General features: G+C 51.2%; 1 protein-coding gene across 1 annotated transcript in view; it reads right to left on the bottom strand.

The window, feature by feature from the left end:
* Nucleotides 1-12,163: 12,163 nt before the first annotated feature.
* Nucleotides 12,164-17,496, bottom strand: part of HS3ST4 (heparan sulfate-glucosamine 3-sulfotransferase 4) — a 57,031-nt gene continuing 51,698 nt past the window's right edge. The window contains exon 2 of the mRNA XM_048321148.1: nucleotides 12,164-15,699. Within this exon, the coding sequence (XP_048177105.1) occupies nucleotides 15,063-15,699 (637 nt within the window). The 3' untranslated portion in view covers nucleotides 12,164-15,062. The remainder of the gene's footprint in view (nucleotides 15,700-17,496) is intronic.

The following is a 17,496-nucleotide window of genomic DNA, read 5'->3' as shown; positions in this document are numbered from 1 at the left end:
TGGTCTCTCCTGAAACACCTCCAGGGAAGGGAGGTGCAGGGGAAGCCATGCTGTTCCTGGGGGATGAGATGTCAGTGTGGTATGGGATGAGCCATGCTGGGTGTGGGGGCAGCCAGCGTTCCCCTTCCTCCATCTCCCACGGCAGAGAGTGAAGGTGGGGAGAGCTTGTGCGGAGCTGCTTCCCCCCCACTTCTCCTTTCCAACTCACAGCCGTGTGTCCTGGCTCCCATGGCACTGCCAGGCTGTGTAAAAGCCCCTGTAAAGGGCTGTGGGCTGTGACAGGTGGCAGAAGCTTTGTACTATCCTGGGGCTCTCCAGGGGCTCCTGGTGGTCCTGTGGGGCTAAGCCCTCCCTGCTCTGGTGCTGGGGGCTCTGGTCCTCCACAGCCTACTGGCTCCCCTCACCAGTGGCTGCCTTTGCTGATGGACAACTGCAATTGGATTTCCAAATTACACCGTCTCAGATTAGATTCAATATCCCTCTTCTCAGGCCAGACAACCCTTAATTCCTTTTCTTTCGATTGCGTGGGGACCCTCTGTGCAGCTCAGACCCTTCGGCAGAAAATCTTTGCTGCACCGAGGCCGTCATGTGCTGTTGCAATAAACTGGAGACACAGAGCTCCAGCACGAACAGCAGGAGAGCAGCAAGTTTTCCCTTCCAGCACTGAGATTTCTGGAGGCTCCTTCTTGTCTGGCTGAGCTTATCCTCCTTCCAGGAGCAGCTCTGCTGGCATACTAATTTATAGCGTGCTTGAGCAGTCCCCCTGCATCCTGAGCGAGGAGGGTTTGGGAAATTAAAGTTTGTAGAAAATGCATCAAAAATCTGATGTCCTCAAGCAAGACAGCTGTTTTTCCAGCCACCAAAAAAGAGGCTGTGCCTTACTGCAGCAGATGGGGGCCAGTGGGGGGAGAGGAGGACAGGCTGGGGCAGGGGACGTGGCGCTGGTGTCCTGGCGAGGAACAGGAGGCTGGGTGGGTGCCCGGGGTGTGCGGGCACTGGGAGCACAGTGCTGCCCAGCAGCCGTGTTCCATCTGGCCAGTGCTGGGCTGGGCACATTCCTGGTGCTGGCAAATAATAAATAACAATAATGATTATGGAAGCGCTATGCATGTGCCCCATGGGCTCTGCAAAACAACCTTCTACATCAAAATCCAACTGCAACGTTTTCCCCCTCGTCTAATTCACAATATATGCCCATAAAAACAATAATTTATTTGTACAAGGGCAATTCCCAAGGTATTTAACAAAGACTGGTAGCTGCTGACTGTATCCTATCCTAGCAGAGTAGACCCAGTGGGATTCCTGGGATTTTGTGCAAGTGAAGAAGTGTCTTGGGGGTGTATATTAAAAAATCATTAAATGACATTATATTGTCTACTTGGGATTAAGCTCTGGGCTAGGTCTGGTCCCACCCCCAGTCATGTCTCCTAACTTGCTCTTGATGTCCCCAGGCTCTGAGCCTGGCTCAGCTCCTGTTGTTCAGGACAGAAGCTGAAAGCAAATGCTGCTCTCCATCTCCAGTTTTGACTTTCATATCATGGCTCTTCAGTGCACTGAAATCTGTGTGGTGTTTAAAATTCAGCTATGTTTGTCAGAATTCAATTACCCCTGAAGATTACACAAAGATTATCAAAGTTGTAAACAGCAGAATATGCTCAGAGATCAATGAAGCGCAACAAAGACCATATTTAACAGGAGAAATAAAAGTAGGAGCATGCTGGCAAACCCTGACAGTAGAGCATAATGTCGCATCATCACACTGAAGGTTGGGAAGTAATTGAAATCTATGTTAAAGCACAATATATCCCTGTGCAGATTTGCAGGCACAGCACCCAGTTCCAGCTCTAATGTCTGAGCAATTCATCTGGTTTAAGCAGACCCAGGCACAGGGGGTTCTCAATAGGTGCCAGTGCAGAGCACTCTGCCCACGGCGTCCCTGCTGCCCCGCCTGCTGTGCCCCCTCTCTGGGCAGCCTGTAGGCAGCAGAAGCCCTTCACTGAGGGAATGGGAGGATTAGGGGTCAGGATGACTGTCCTTAATACAAATGAACGGCCTTGTTAATTTTTGTTTGGGTGAGTTTGGCAGGAAGCTGTTCTCAGCTCTGTAGCTGTGCCCATGGGCAGCACTGTGCTCAGTGCTCAGTGCTCAGGGACTGCCTCTGCTTGCGGGCACAGCTGCTCCTGGTGCCAGTGGAGTGCCCTGCTCAGGGTAGTGCCCCGTCCTGGGGGTCATGCCCCGCCCTGGGATGGTACTCTGCCCTGGCAGAGGAGCTGTTGCCTGAAGAGCCTGAGATGGCTGAGAAGCAGCAGGAGTGACTAAGGGTGCAGTCCCTGCCTGCCCCGTCCCAGAGCGTGGCTGTCCCTGCTGTACAGGAGGTGTCCGTTTGGGGACTCCTTCCCCATAAGCACCCCCATAAGCACCCTTCCTGGTGCCCCAGTGCCCGCAGAGCCCTGGCAGATCCCCTCTGGGCAGCTGCAGCTCCATCGTGTTTGTGGTTTCCATTGTCATTCTGGAGGCAGCAGCCAGCTGATTTTTCTTCTCTGTAATACATTGCCACTATAATACCAAGTCTAGCAGAACAATGAACTCTAGAGGATGGAGATACCTTCCTCCTGTTTTGCAAACTAAACATAATTTTTATTTGTGCTCAGCTTTCTGGATGGTGCAGGGAGAGAGAGGAGGGGGAGACGGTGCTGGGCAGGAAGAACTCCATCCCCGGTCCTGCCCTGGCGCTCAGTGCTCCCACGGTCCCTGTGGCCCCCGCAGCATTGGGATGCAAGGGAGGAAATCTCCTTTTGTCAAGTACTGTGAGGTTTCAGAAGAAACCCTTAAACCCAGATTAATTACTGCTATCTGGCCCCACCGGGGCTGATCCACCTGCTGCAGCCAAAATGGGCTGAAATTCTCATTCCCTTTCTGCCTTGCTTTCTCTCTCTCTCTCTTTTTTTTCCCTATTTACTTCGGGTTTAATCTGCATATTATCATCAGTGCAAAGACCTCTGAAATAACATCTGACAAATGATGCCTATTAAAAAAACCCTCTGCACTGTCCTCTTTCACCGCCTTCCAATTTGGGCTAGCACTATAACTATGCATCAATAGACAAGCAATATTATGTTAAGAACATGATAAAATACCAGCAGCTTCATAATGGCAGCAGCCAAATGGTAATTTCTGCTTCAGAAATTGGTCATTTATTTTGCTGGTCTGTTCTTACGTTCAAATTAGATGAAGTTTAATATACTGTAAAATTGAATGTATTCTATCCTTTTCAACAAATATGGCATGTATGAAATGATTTATGGGTCTTACAAACCTTAAAATGTTAAATAATCTCCTTTTTCCTGTGCCTTAACTCAGTGGTGCCAAATAGTTTAAGTATAGAGAAGCAAAACTTTATTAGCTCCTATCCTGATCATCACTTTATTTTGCTGCATTTACAGAGATAGGAACAGTATTTAACATATTAGACCAAGTTTAGAAGCAGCCCTATTAATTGGTACATTAATTTTACCCTATTAACTGTAATTGGTAGGAAAGCGATTCTTCGCAATAAATGTTGTACTCTGTGTTTTAAATGTTTAATAAAGTCACGCTGCCTAAATGAGGGTGCTCCTCTCGGCTTGAGGGTCAGCCCCGCTGGGCTCCCTCCCCCAGCCTGGTGCCTTGTGGGACTGCCCCACAGCATCCAGGGGCACCAGCCCACGGCTTCGCCTTTGCCAGTTCCCTCCCTGCCTCTGTCTCTGCCCCCGATGCCCCTGGCACAGCCTTCGTATCAGCTCAGCCGTGTCCGAATCCAGCCGTGTCCGAATCCAAACGTGTCCCTGTGTGCTTCCCCCCGGGAGTGCCAGCGCCGGGCGGGCGCCGGGATGCCGCGGGTGCGCGGCCCTTGCGCTGCTGCTCGGGGCTGCTCCGAGGCGCACACCGCCGCGACGCTGAGGGTGCTGAGGCTGTGGCGGTCCCGGGCAAAGCCAGCTGGAAGGGCAGGTGTCTGCTCTGTCTCTGCTCCGTCTCGGAGCCGGCAGCACACTGTCCCTCCATCCCCGTGGGGCCAAACCTCACCGGGCTGTGACCCTTACACCAGTGCGTGCGCTGCTCTTCTTGGGAGATGCAGAGCCAGGATCAGCATTCTGGATGGTTTTGCTGAAGATTACTAACAACGAGCAAGCCCCACCTTGATTTGAAAATAGGTATTTAATCTGTTCAATTAAAGATCTTTTGTGTCTGGCAGCAGTAGCTTGGGGTATATTCAGCTCCCCACAAGGCTGCAGGGGCAGCTCCTCTAAGCAGGGGGAGGTAGGTTCGGTAGGAGCTGCCCTGCCTCCCAGGGTGTCTCCCTTCCCCACGCCGATCACACATCAAACCCTCTCCGAAGGTCTGGCCCTAGGTCCTGGGAAATCCCTGGGGGGACTGCCTTGGCTGTGAGGCGAGGTGATGGGTGACAGAGAACCAGCCAAGAAGCAGAACAGGGGTGACTTCCTCCTGGCTTGCAGTTATTTAAAACAAATTGACTCCTTGCCCTTCGCCTTTCCTCTGTCTCCCCATCAGCAACTTGTCCCTGAGGATAAGCCTCAGAGCAGCACAATCTCCTGCAGTCCCCTGGAGCTGCAACCCTCTGCACCAGGATAAGTGAGAAGCCTTTTATTCTGTTTATTTGCTCTATATAATTTTTTCTGCTCTTGCTGACCCTTCTGGGAAGCGTTCCACCCTTCAGGCTCTCTGCTGGGTGCCAGAATTACTAAGCTTAGGCTGTATTTGCATTTCATATCCTAGTTAAACCAACATCATCAAGGTCAGGACACTCCGCTGAGCCGGAGTAGGAGACAAGGCAGCAGCCCCTGCTCAGCAGAGGAGCAGTGCGGAGCCCAGCCCCTGCTCCGGGGAGCGCCCGTGCTCCTCCCAGCTCCCTCCTGGCCGAGGGAAGGGGCTTCTGCTGCGGGCTCTGCCCGGCGGTCCCGCACGGGAGGGGCCGAGCAGGGGCTGCTCCCTGGGGAGATTATTCCGTGTCTGTGTCCTCACTGTGAAAAATTTTCCTGTTGTGTCCAGACGGACCCACCCCGGGAGAAACTGGTGCCTATTTCCCCTCGGTTTTCCGTGTGACTCCTTGTACAAAGGTGTCCTTTTGGTTACACCCCACTTGAGGGGTACAGCCTTGCTACCCCCAGTGCAGGGATACTGATGTGCATCTCCGTGTACCCCTGTGTCCTACAAACAGGCTGGAACAGGCAGCAGCTGCAGAGAGCACATAGCTGTGCTATAATGATTTTTACATCCGTGAACACTGTCTGGTTTTCCTTTCGTTAAGGAACATTTCTTATGAAAAAGTAGCTGGATTTCTGATGTGAAAAAAACAATTCTGTTCAAGACTGAGAGCTGTTTAGAATAAACGCCAGACACTGTGTGATGGAGACATTGCATGGAGACTTAATGCTGGTCACATCCTTTCTCTGCCAGTAAGTCAAGGATGTGTCTTTGCTATTGTATTTGGTGACTCATCTTTCAAATAATCATCTCTGGAGGAATTCTGTGCCAAGATGAAAAAATGCCTGGGTGCCAGAAGCATGTGTGTGTCTTTCCATGAGCACAGCCCAGGAGGGAGCTGTGGGGCAACTCTGCTCATCCTCCTCACGGGGGCCAGGGTGGTGACATGGGCTGGCATGGTCTCCTTGCTGAGGCAGCAGGTGCCCTGGGCAGAGGACAGGAGGTGAAGGTGAGAGTTTTGGCAGGAGGTAGCACTACCTCATGCAGGTCCCATTTACTGTGGTTTGGCTGGAGAACACGGTCAGTCAGGCACCCCGTGGTGACTGTCAGACCCACAGCATGGCGCAGCCACAGCACTCTGCCCCACACCTGCCCATGCCCACCTGCCTCAGGGCCTGAGCCACAGGCACCTGAGCTTCTTACCAGCACCTGGAGGTTTTCCTCATCCTTGGAGAAAAATATGCAGATTAGGTGAGTAAGTGAAGTGCTGTATGCTAATACATTCAACAGAGCCACTGTTCCATAACATCCAACCTACACACAGAGGATGTGCTGGAAGTGGCTTCCCTGGAAAACATTTCCTCGCTGCTTAACAAAAAGTTACATGAACTCATTAAACATAAAACAAGATGGTGAATAGCAGAGAAACTGTAGGTGCTGTGTGGACTGAGTCCCAGCAGCTGTGCCCACGGAGAGAGCCAGATTCCTTGGTGGCAGCGGGAAGGCTCCAGCAGCAGGTGGGCGCCTGGTGATGGTGAAGTGTGGCAACAATTTTATTGGTAGTGATGCCATGAAGATTTTTGCCTTTTCTTTGATACCCCTGTTATACCCCTGTTATACCTTTTTACAGCTTCTGTATTCCTAGTGCTTTTTGCCTACATTCTTGGACTTGTTTGTTAAGCTAAGAGACTAAACATTTTAGAAGCTTCGTAGCTAGGGATCACTGTGCCCCAGACCCCAAGGTCCTCTCCAGAACATATTCTGTAAACCAAGATAGAACCATCCAGGGGGAGGTTCCTTGGGGAGGGGGGGCTCACTTGAACCTCTCACTGGGGAATCTTTGATAGATATGCTAATTAGTAAAGCCTATAATGTTATACCCAATGTTGGGGGGATTAGGATAGACACGGGAGGAGAGAGACACAGAGACACAGGGAAAGACTCGGTGGGGTACACCTTGATGCATATGACCTGGACGTGTACACCTAAGGATCCTTAAGAATAAATACCAAGGTAAAATCCCTTTTCCCCTTCTAACCGTGTATGCCTCTTGATTTTAAGACCAAGAAAAGGCATCAGTAGCCCATGGTGTCAGTGGCCCCAAGCCTGGCCTAACCAGGCCATCAAGTCAGGAGCACCGTCTCCAATCAGGCTGCACTGCATTGGACCAGCAGCCACATGGCCAGTGCTGTCAGTGATCTGTCTCCACAGGTGACCTCCCACAAGAAGGTGCAGGTCAGCTTGTTCGCTCCATGCTGCAGGTGCAAGAGTCTCCTCTGGCGCAGGGTTTGGGGCACAATGGTCGCCTGCCTGTTGCAGAGCGCTGGTGTATGCATCCCTCAGGAATTCCTAACTGGGGTGTGCATGGTCAGGGCTGCATCTGACGTTCCTGTGAGCTCTTGTTTTCTGTGTTTAAAATAATAAGTGGATGCTGCAGTTTTGACAGGACCAAGAGCTGACTGGCTGGTCTGAGAGCTCTGCTACTGCAAAGAGAGCAAAACAGATGGACAAGCCAATGGCACATGCCATTCCCTCTGAGTTACATGGAAAGACATTTTCCATATTAGAATGGGTTTAAAACTCGCAGTTCTCAGGGCATTACAAGATTTTTAACATACATCTCTGGGACCACTGCCTTGGGTTTGTTTGTTTTTTTCCTTTCTGAGAGTAATTCTTAAACAGTAAATCTTACAAATCAACTTTTCCACAAGTTGTCATATCTGGAAGGAAAACACCAGACTTATGATTTTATTATTAAATCTTGCTGGAAGAAAATGTGAGTTGAACTGTTTTTCTGTATTACAGAGATGCAGGGATGGCCCTGGACCAAATGGATGAGCCAAGTGCTTGCTCTGTGCCTGCTCTCCAGCTTGGGAGCTGCAGCTGTGAAGCCCCTCTCAGCAGGACTCTCCTCTGCTGTCAACTCTGGCAGATTGTGTGAACTGGAAAATGGTCCAATGTCAGCCTCTTTGCACAGTCACTAACGAAGAGTCTGGGCAGCCTGGTCTCATGTAAGGCGGGGCCATGCTGGTGTCAGTGCTTAGGACTAAGAAATGGCACAATTGGTTCAGGGTCTTTTAAGACAAAGCAAACTTCTGAGCAGTAAACCTTTGCTAGGCAGTAATTATCTGCTGGACAAACAGGTCAGTCCACAGGGCAGTCAAAACCATCACTGCTTGGGCAAAGCACCGTAAATCTCTTGCCCTGCTCCAGGGAGATCTTCTGCTGTGAGCAGCTCGTGTCATCGGCCAGGCCCGGAGTCTTGTTGCTCCAGCAGCACCCACTGTGCCTCCAAAACCATGGGACAGGGGGGAGCAGCCAGTCATAGTGTTGAGAAATTAGATTAAATTAGCATGAATTAACCATGATGAGACACTTCTTCACAGGTAAATTTGGAACATTGAGGAAATGAAGCACTTCTCCATCCTCTACCACAGCACTGGACAGGGAGAGGTTTCTGATGCATGCACAGCATCCAGTCCTCCAGCTTCACATGTCATGTGAATATAAAGATTCCCTGGAAAAAGCTGAATTTGTCAAAGGACTTGCTCTCGGCTGCTTATTCTGCTCAGAAAAAAATCCTTCAAGAGGTGAGTGAGGTAACCCCGATGACCTGCCTATTCCTCACTCTTTTCATTAACTGCAATTTATCCTGCAGCAGCTTTCTTAGATCAAGGCAAAACCCTGCCATTAGCTTTCCCTTGTTGAACTAGGGCTGAAACCCAGCCAGGTCTACCTGCTCATCACTGCTGCGTGCTGCAGAGGGTCCCCTGGGAGAGGGATGGGTGTCAGTCCCTGGGATGGGACACTTGGGCACCTGCTGACCTGCCAGGGCTGAGCTGGCAGTGACCACAGTGGCTGGGAGAGCACAGCTCAGCTGGCATCCAACAGGATGATGCTGCTGCCCTGGCCGTGCTGCCAGGCGCCCTTACGGTTTCCCAGCTTCTTCTGTTCCTGGGAAGTGTCTCCCTTTGCCACTGCCAGCCTTCGTTTTGTCTCTGCTTGTGAGGGGCTTCAGGCATGATGGCTCTGCCACACCTGCTGCTCAGGTCCCTAGCTGCAGCACCAGCCCTTGCCACACGCTGGCCCCACAGCCTCTCCACAAAAGCTTTGAAGGATGCTTACACTATTAATGGGGTATATTTACAACTGTTTATCTCTGTCAGTTGGGTGGAAAATTGCCAGATGTAGCGTTTGCCTTCTTTACACAGACATCTCCTGCATCATCTGGATGAGTGCGCTAAGCGGTGTCACTGCCAGGGAAAACCTCATTGCTCCTTCGTGGTGTGGGTGTTCGTGGGATCTGCCTGGGTGACTACAGAGAGCAACACCCTGGAGGCAGATCTCTGTACGAGACAGATCTCTGTCCCGCGCTGCTCTGGATTTAGCCTTGTGGGAGGTAAAAAGAGCAGTGGAGCTCCTCACTGAGGTCTAAACACGGTCAGGCACTGCGGTCGTGGAGAGCAGTGTCCTGCCCCTCCGACGGCTCTCACTCCTGGAGCTGACACCACGTGCCAGCCCCGCTGCTTTGGAGGCATCAGGAAAATCCCCAGATGGCCGCTTGCCTGCTGCAAGGGGTGCTCAAGAGCAGCGAGGGCATCCCTGCTGGGGGATGCCCTGCAAACAGGAGAGGCAGCTCAGAGCCAGCAAATATCCTTTCCAACAGAGAACAAGGCAGAAAGATAAGAATGGCTTAAAAAGAAAGAAATTGCCTCCAAATAAAATGTTTTTCCTCATTTCCCATGATACAGTGAAATTTCTTCATGGGCAGATAGTCAGAGTAGAGTCCATTACACTCCACACTTTTTGCCTTAAAACATAAATAGCTGCATCTCCTGTAAGTGTTTGTTATGAGGAAAAGCATGTGCCTAGAAAAGTTAGACATTAAACCATTATTTCATGCAGAAAGATATGCTAAAGGGAGAGGATTACCTACTATATTAATTCTGTCTTTCAGCTACCCATACGTCTCTCTGCACATAATGACTTCAGTCACAAATGAGGTGCTGTAAAACCCAGTTCCCTCCATTCCCATTTCCTGGGAGACTGTGCACACAGTCACCCTTCCTATGGGCCCTGTGGGGGCAATAGGACAGCAGAGGGGACAGCAGAAATCTGTAAATCTGTAGGTACATCTGTCAGCTTCTATTCTTGCACAGGGTACATACGGGCAAGTGCTGATATCTGGTATTAGTCCTTATATTGCAACTAAAAATTTCAAAATATCCCTGTTGGTGGCATAAAGTAATACTGATGTGACCCTCAAACATTTCTTCCTGTACCAGAAGTTAGAAGAGCATCTTAAAAGGCACCAAAATTTTTCTAATCATGTATTTTTCTCAGCAAGTGACTGAGAGATGGAGTTTCTGAGGTTAGCAAAACCAAAAAACTCCAAGCACAGGGCCTCAGGAAATCTGGGATGTGAAAGATTGTTTATCTGTTTCTGCCTAGGATGTCACAGGCTGTTGGCACAGGGTGCCAATGCCACGGCACTGCAGGGTGCAGGGTCATGGGCACTGGCATTGTGCCAGGGAGGCAGTGGCCGAGGTCAGGGTTATTCCTGCTGACCAAGCTGTGACAGTTCACTGCAGGGTTGCAACCTGCCCAGGTAAATAATCCCCACACTGCCATCCTCCTGGGCTTGGGTGTAAAGACAAACCCCTGGTCCCACAGTATGAAAGCTGGTGGTGGAGCTCTCACCTGACATCCTAGGTCCTGTGTTTGCTGACGCTGGTGCAGAATGCTCCGAGCTGCGTGCAGGAATGGAAACAGCAGCGAGCAGCAGGGCCTGATATCACCATCTGGAGACATTGCTTAGTGGTGGCCTCGGCAGTGCTGGGGGAATGGTTGGACTTAGTGGTCCTGGAGACCTTTTCCAATCTAAACAATTCCATGATTCTACAACGCTATGTAGTAAGTCATCCTTATTCAAAGGGCTCTGTTTGAAATCTGGCATCAGCAATACAGAACATGTTGCATCTTTGCTGGTACCTCTTCAATCTGGTTTGCAAGACATCCTGGAGGACATGACCTTGGAGGCAGGCAGCATATCGAACCTGCATAATCTGAGCATGTCTGCACCAGTGGCAGCCTGTTGGGTACCGGGCAGTTAATAAATAATGACGATGTCAAAGATGACAGCAGGAAAGTGGGAGCAGGTAGCAGCTTTGCAGCCAGCTCTCTGACAGCCGCTTGGCAACCTCCAATTACGAGGTGTGTGCCGGAGTTCATCCCGGCACGGTGTCCGGCACCGGGGAGTCGCGATGCGGCACCAGAGCAGCCTGTGGCACCGCACTGGCTGGGCAGCCCGAGGGCACGGGCAACAGGCTCTTTGAAGAGCAATGTGTATCTGCGGGAGCAAATCCCAAAACGCAGTGGGAGGCACCCGGCTACAGCAGCGCAGAGACACAGGGCAGCAGCTGCCGCAGGAGCCGCGCTCGCTGGTCTGTGGCGGGGTGTGCCAAGGGGGTTAACCCTGCTCGGAGCAGCGATGGACGCGTTTCAAGAGGCAGCTGGATCAGCTGAATACGAGAGTGGTTTCCTCGGGGTTTGCGGAACAGGAGCACACCGGCCCCGGTCCTGTACCGAGGCACGGGCGCTGCCGGGGCAGCTCCTCAGGGTATCAGCTGCTGTTCACAGGTGTGTCCTTCAAGGGTTGAATTACATCACACCACAACTCAAAGATTAAGAACCTGAGGTGTAATTGATCTTCTGATGGCTTTTTAAATATCTGGTGAGAGGGGGCTGCTTTCCAAACAGCAGAATCTACACCAAAATGATCTTGATTTGAATAAGTATTCCATCCTTGTTTGGTAAATACACCCAGTGTTAATGGTGCTTAATGGTGCCTGTAATTTGGTGTCTAAAGTTATTTCAAAGTAAATTTACTAGAAAATAATTAGCAATTTTATAGTTCAGTACTTCCTAATTTTGTCGATAAAAGTTTTTCTGTGGTTTTTATCAGATGACACAATAGGACCATGCTGTGAAATAACCTTTTTTCAAACAAGCAGGAAATTGTGCACACAAAATAAGATAAAAGAATTTTCCTCCTAATTTTTTTGCCTGGCAGCCAGCCCTCTCTCAGCCCTCTCTTTTTATTAGCCACTGATTTATCCTTAATCAGCAGCAAGTGAAATCTCCCAGGCATTGCTTGGGGATTTGTTCTTTGTGACCTTGGGAGGTGCACCCCAAACTGAGAGGTCAGTGAGGAAAGCTCTCCCCCACACCAGGACCTGCAGGCTGGCCCAGGTGGTCCTGGTCCTGGTCTTCATTCTGGTCCTGGCCTGCAGCATGTGCCTTCCCCAGCCCTTTTGGCTGTGGGGGCCACGGCCTGTGGGGCAAGTCACAGCAGCCAGCAGGGCTGGCAGGAGGCAGGTCACGGCCAGCGTTGTCCTGTTTTGGCTCCCACTCATGGGGTGTTGGTGCTGCTGGGGGGGGCAAGAGAAATGGAGCCAAGAAGTGCAGCTGCTACAATGATTTATTGTTTAGTGCTGTGGGTTGCAGGGTTCAGCTCAGGACAGTCACATCGTTCAGGTACAGAGACACTGATGGACAGAGACGCATTTGGGAGGCAGTGACAGCACAGCAAATAAGGTTCAGAACAGACCAACTCTCCATTACCAGTCTCTGAACCAGAAAGTACCAGCTTTTCCAGAATAATGAATCACTCAGTCTGTGTAAAAAATTAAATATAATTTATGCTTTGCTAATTGAAACCAAATACAAAATTCAATTTCCTGTGTATTCTAATGCTGACATTTGAATAGTTTTTAAAAAAAGTGTTATTAACCTGACTCTCATTTGGCAGGCCACTTTCTGGCCAGATAGAAAATAATCCCCCCCATCCAGCCCCAGCTGCAGTGGGGCATCCACAGGGCGCATTTCCAAAGAACAAAACAAAATAACACCACCCATGTCCCCAGCCCATCCCAGGGTGACTGGCATGTCCCTGCTCCCTTCCAGCACTGCAGTGCTGGTAGCTGCACCTGGGAGAGAAGGGTTGGGGGGCTGGAGGGTCCTGTCCCACCATGCTGAAGTGGATGGTGTCCATGGAGCAGGCACTCAGGGCAGAGGAGCAGGGTCTCACCTCCCAGTGGGCACCCATCAGCTCCTGCCGAGCTGGAGATGGCATCTGGTATAAAAAATAAACCTCTGAATATATGGCAGAAGTAACAGAAGTGAGCGTGGGGGGCAGGCGGGAAAGGCACAGCGAGCGCGCCCAGGAACCATCATCCCCCAGAGCTGAGCCCCTCCCAGAGCCACCAGCCCCAGCACCTCTGCTCAGCACCAGCAGGGCCAGCCCGACACCACACTGGGCATGCGCCACTCTGGAGACAGGCAGAGATTCCTAGATATCCCTCTGGTGAGGAGGACACTGGGCCTAGAGCCCCCTGTACTCCATTGAGCATCTTGCACCAAATCCAAATTATGCAACAGGTTTCATTTAGGACCTGTTCTGGTATTTTAATAATGTGTGAAACACGGTAAGATTATTCCTATTATATACTTCCAATTTTCCTGTGGTAATTTGGGAGTTTGTGGGTTTGTGAAAACTGTGAAATGGCAGGAGCTGTTTTTAAATCTGACCAGGCTGATGGGAACTGATGTGACATCAGCACGGATCTCGCAGCGCCCCTCCAGCATGGGCCACGCAGTAAATGGTCCAAATGGCTTCAGCTCTTCTCATCCAATCCAAGGCACTGGCACCATTTCACGGCGTAATGAGCCGCACAACAGGCCCTGGAACCCCGAGCAGGGTCAGCGTGTCACCCAGTGAATGCAACGGTGATTTCATCTGGTTAGCTGGAGCTGCAGGGAGTTCTTTCACCTTAATCAGAACCAAGTCCTGGTCCTTCCGCAGCAATCCCATTCTGCACCTCTGCTGGGGACCTGCCCAATGGGAGGGACCCTCATGTGGCTTCACCCCAAGCTGGAGGTAATGTCAGCCCTCATCAGAGCAAATAGAGCTGCCAGCAGTATCCGAGTGCCCTCAGGAATCCCCGTGCGAGGGACCATTTCAGCAGCTCTGCGTTTCACCTTTGCTCCCTCTTCTGCCTGGTTTCCCCCAGCAGTGGTGGTGGAACTGTGCAGTTGTGTGAAAGCGCTGCTCCTGTTCTCTGCTGGGCCCAGCAAACAGCTCTCATGACACTGGGGGATCGAGTGGGGATACAGGTTTATTCTACAGTTTCTACCAGGATTTGCAAATTTGGGTGACTGGGCCGTTTCCACTAGAAAGCACAGGTTTTGTGTGCTGAGCAGTGCTCGCCCTGGGAGTTGCTTTTTTGTAATTCTGAAGTAAGATGAAGGGGGCTTCCCTGTTCTGCGACCCCAGCTGTCCACAGCAAGCAGCAGGGATTGCGTTTTCAAGGTGCAAATGAATGGCAGTGCCAGGGGTCCTGACTGTCAGACCCTGTGCTGGGGCTGTCTGCAGGCCTCCACCCTGCAGCCACCCCTTCCGTCCCCACTGGCAACACCTGGCTCCAAACCATGGAGCAGGGCATGGCACAGCCTGGCCAGGAGATGCTGTGTGGACGTGTGGTACCAGACTGTGCCTTGGCAGCCTGGCAGGGTAGTGGGAGCCTGGCTCACTCCTGGGGAGCCTGGGAATGTTCTTTCAGCTTCCAGGAGGGTGGGGACCTGGGGACCCAGTTCTGATCTCACTGAGCATCTCAGCAAAGAAGGAACAACTCTCTTCCAACAGGTGAGGTGCACCCATCAGTTGGAGGAGAATTCAGGCCAGGTGTCTGTGGCACTTGGTAAATTCTAGTTTTAGTGCAACAAGTAATTGAAACGTCTGGTGCAAATGAAGTTCCTGTACATAGATCCTTTGCAGCATTAACTGGCTTTATTCCTTCCACACACAAAGTCCAGTGTGCACGTGACTGCACATGGCCTGAATTTACCAGACCTGATGCTGCTGTTTGGGCAAAACTAAAGTGCAGGGCAGGAGAAATCAAATCTATGGGTTTGTCCCAGTGCTGGGTTTTGGGAACCACCCTCTCGCCCAGCTTGCCATGGCAGGAGGTCTGGTCCTGCCTGCCTGGCTTCAAGGGGGACACCAGCAGCAAAACGTTGACACAAAGCGCTCCATCACCCTGAGGAGCCCTGCTCCCTCTGCCTCCCCCTCCTCCCACCTGCCCCTGACCCCCAGCGTCGTGGCAGGGAGAACCAAGTGCAGCCCGAGGTGACAGGCCACTACAGTTCCAGAACTGGACATGTGGGGTGACTTCTGCTGCAGCCCTGACAAGACAAGAGCCTGTTACACACAGGGCTGAGCCTCTGGCCCCAAAAGAGTTTTGGGTCTCAAATGATGATTCACATCCCAAAAACAAAAAAGATTTTTTCCTGATTTTGTGGTTCTACTTATCACTTTCTTCCTGCTCCCACTGGAAATCTTGGCCTGTCATTTGGTAAAACATGACATTGAAGGGTTTGTAGAACTTCCGCAGTCTGTGGATGACGTCTGGGTCTATTTTGGGGTGAGTTCGACCTTTGGACTTGCCCAAACACCGGGGAGCACTGCTGTCCTCTGGCTTCTTTAGACAGGGAAACCCCTTTGTTTTATTAAAATAAAAATGCTTCTCTGTCACAATCCTCTTGAGGCCTAAGAAGTCCTGGACCTTGGCCATTTCCCCAGCTGGGTCAGTGATGAGCCTCTCACCACTGACAAACAGGATCTGGGAGAGGGGGAAGTACTGGAGCCAGTTTTCCAAGTGCAGGGCATAAATCCCAATGCGGATTGCACTCCAGGAGGCATCAATCAGCCCCAGAGTCCGGTTCTTGAAGGCCAGCACCTCAAAGGTGGGGATCTCTGGCTTCTTGGACAGAGTCTGTGTGTAGTCCGAGATGGCGCGGGTGACGGGGTTGCGCACCACCACGATCAGCTTCGTGTCCTTGGCCATGGAGTGAATGCGCCTGGGGGCCTCATTGGTCACAAAGTAGCTGGGGGTCTTCTCCATGGTGATCTGGCCATCCAGCGTCTTGGGCATCACATTCCTGCGCAGAAGCAGAGGAGGTGGTTAGCGAGGGGCCAGGCAGGGGTGGGCACCTTGTGCAGGTGTTGGTGGGACATGCAGGAGGAGGGACGCTGTCACTCCTGTGTGACCCCCAGACCCAAGTCTTTCTGGCTTTGTTTCTTCTCAGCCCCTGGCCATGGTGGGCACCTAAAATGTAAAGTCAGCCTTGGTGACACATTATGCAGACAGTTTGCCATAGGCATATGTAGACCAAAGCTAATTGACACTAAACCTGCACAATACCTGCCTGTTCAGAAGCCATCTGCTCCCATTTGCTCAATTAAGCCTATTCACTCCAGAGCCGTGTACGGAGCAGTGCAGTTCGGATTACACAGGACCTTTTTGTTATGATGACATGCTTTTAAATGTCTCAGCTAATAAAACTTAATACAGAATAAGATCCCTTGCTTCTAGTACAATAATTAAATTTATTTACTATCTTGTGTGTGAGAAAGAATGACTTTTCTTTTATCTCTAATTCACATGCTCTGTCAATAATTAATTGCTGCTGGGTTTTGAGCTTCCTGTGCAAGCACTTTATTAGCCAAAAGGAATTTGCCTGCTGGATAAATTAGCATGTAGCAAGATTTTCCTGGATAGCACATTACCATACTATAAAATGAAACTGCAGTGAGATAGCAGTTATGTCTAAGAAAATGAAGAGGTAAATTCTTGTCCCAGTGCCACCAGTTAAGGATTATCATAGCCAGCCAGAGGGTTTTAAGTGACCACAGAATCACAGAATAAGCTGAGTTGGAAGGGACCCACAAGACGTCCCCTGCAAAAGCATCACAGCCTCACTCACACCTGTTGTGCTGCCAGGTGGCACTGGGGCTGGAGGCTGTGCCACAGCCAGGGACCTGCCTGCTGCCCGCACCCACCCGCACCACGGCCCTGCCTGTGGGCAGCCCCAGCCCTGCCACAGTGCCAAGGAGGAGGAAACGGGGTCGCTGCTCCGGGGAAGCACTCACGGCACTGGGCAGGTCTCCTGTGTCAGACATAGAGCACGGTGATGCCCATGGTCTTGCAGGATTATCCCTTTGTATTGCAAATATTTTTAGTACAAACATATGGCGAGGAAATAACGTGAATAGGCTGGAAATGGCTCTGTGAAAGCACCTTGGGCAGCGACAGCCACAGTAACACTGACGTCAAACTGCTGGGCCCCAGGAAGGCCCATTTCAGGAATCACACAGCTGAAGCCTGGAGCAGAATCAGCTGATAGGCATAGCCCACTAGATGTGCCTGTCAATGTCACCTCCTATTTGTGACTGCTAAAGGCATCAACTGGCTTTAATGCCCCTGTAATTTGTGTATTCACTGCTGGTGCCACCAAGCCCACCAGGCTTGTTCTGCTGAGGTGCTTTTTGGGGTGGTGAGGGGCCTCCTGCCAAGGCAAGAGTGAGGGTGGGTTGGTGCTGCCACAGGGCTGCCAGTGTCCTCAGCATTTTAGGTGAAGAGGCTGGTGGTTCCTGTGGCTGCCCCTCTCCTGCTGCAGAACCTTTCCTGTTGAACAGTCTGTCTGAGTACCAGCAATGCAGCCTGCAGGGCTGCAGGACTCCAGCTCCCTGTCCATGCTGGTGGCCAGGCTCTATAGGGAAGCCCATCCCTCTGACATCAGGTCCCACTGGAGCTGCCTTCCCATAAGCAAGGCACCTGCAATCCCATCTTCTGCCCAGAGCACTCTGGCGCTTTATCCATGCCCTGCATCAGCCACTTGAGTAGCAGTGACATGAAGGGAGCAAGGATTAGTCAGAATGATGCATCTCGAGCTATT

Source organism: Corvus hawaiiensis, chromosome 16, assembly GCF_020740725.1.
Source record: "Corvus hawaiiensis isolate bCorHaw1 chromosome 16, bCorHaw1.pri.cur, whole genome shotgun sequence".
NCBI lineage: Eukaryota > Metazoa > Chordata > Aves > Passeriformes > Corvidae > Corvus > Corvus hawaiiensis.
This window is presented reverse-complemented; position numbering and strand designations above follow the sequence as displayed.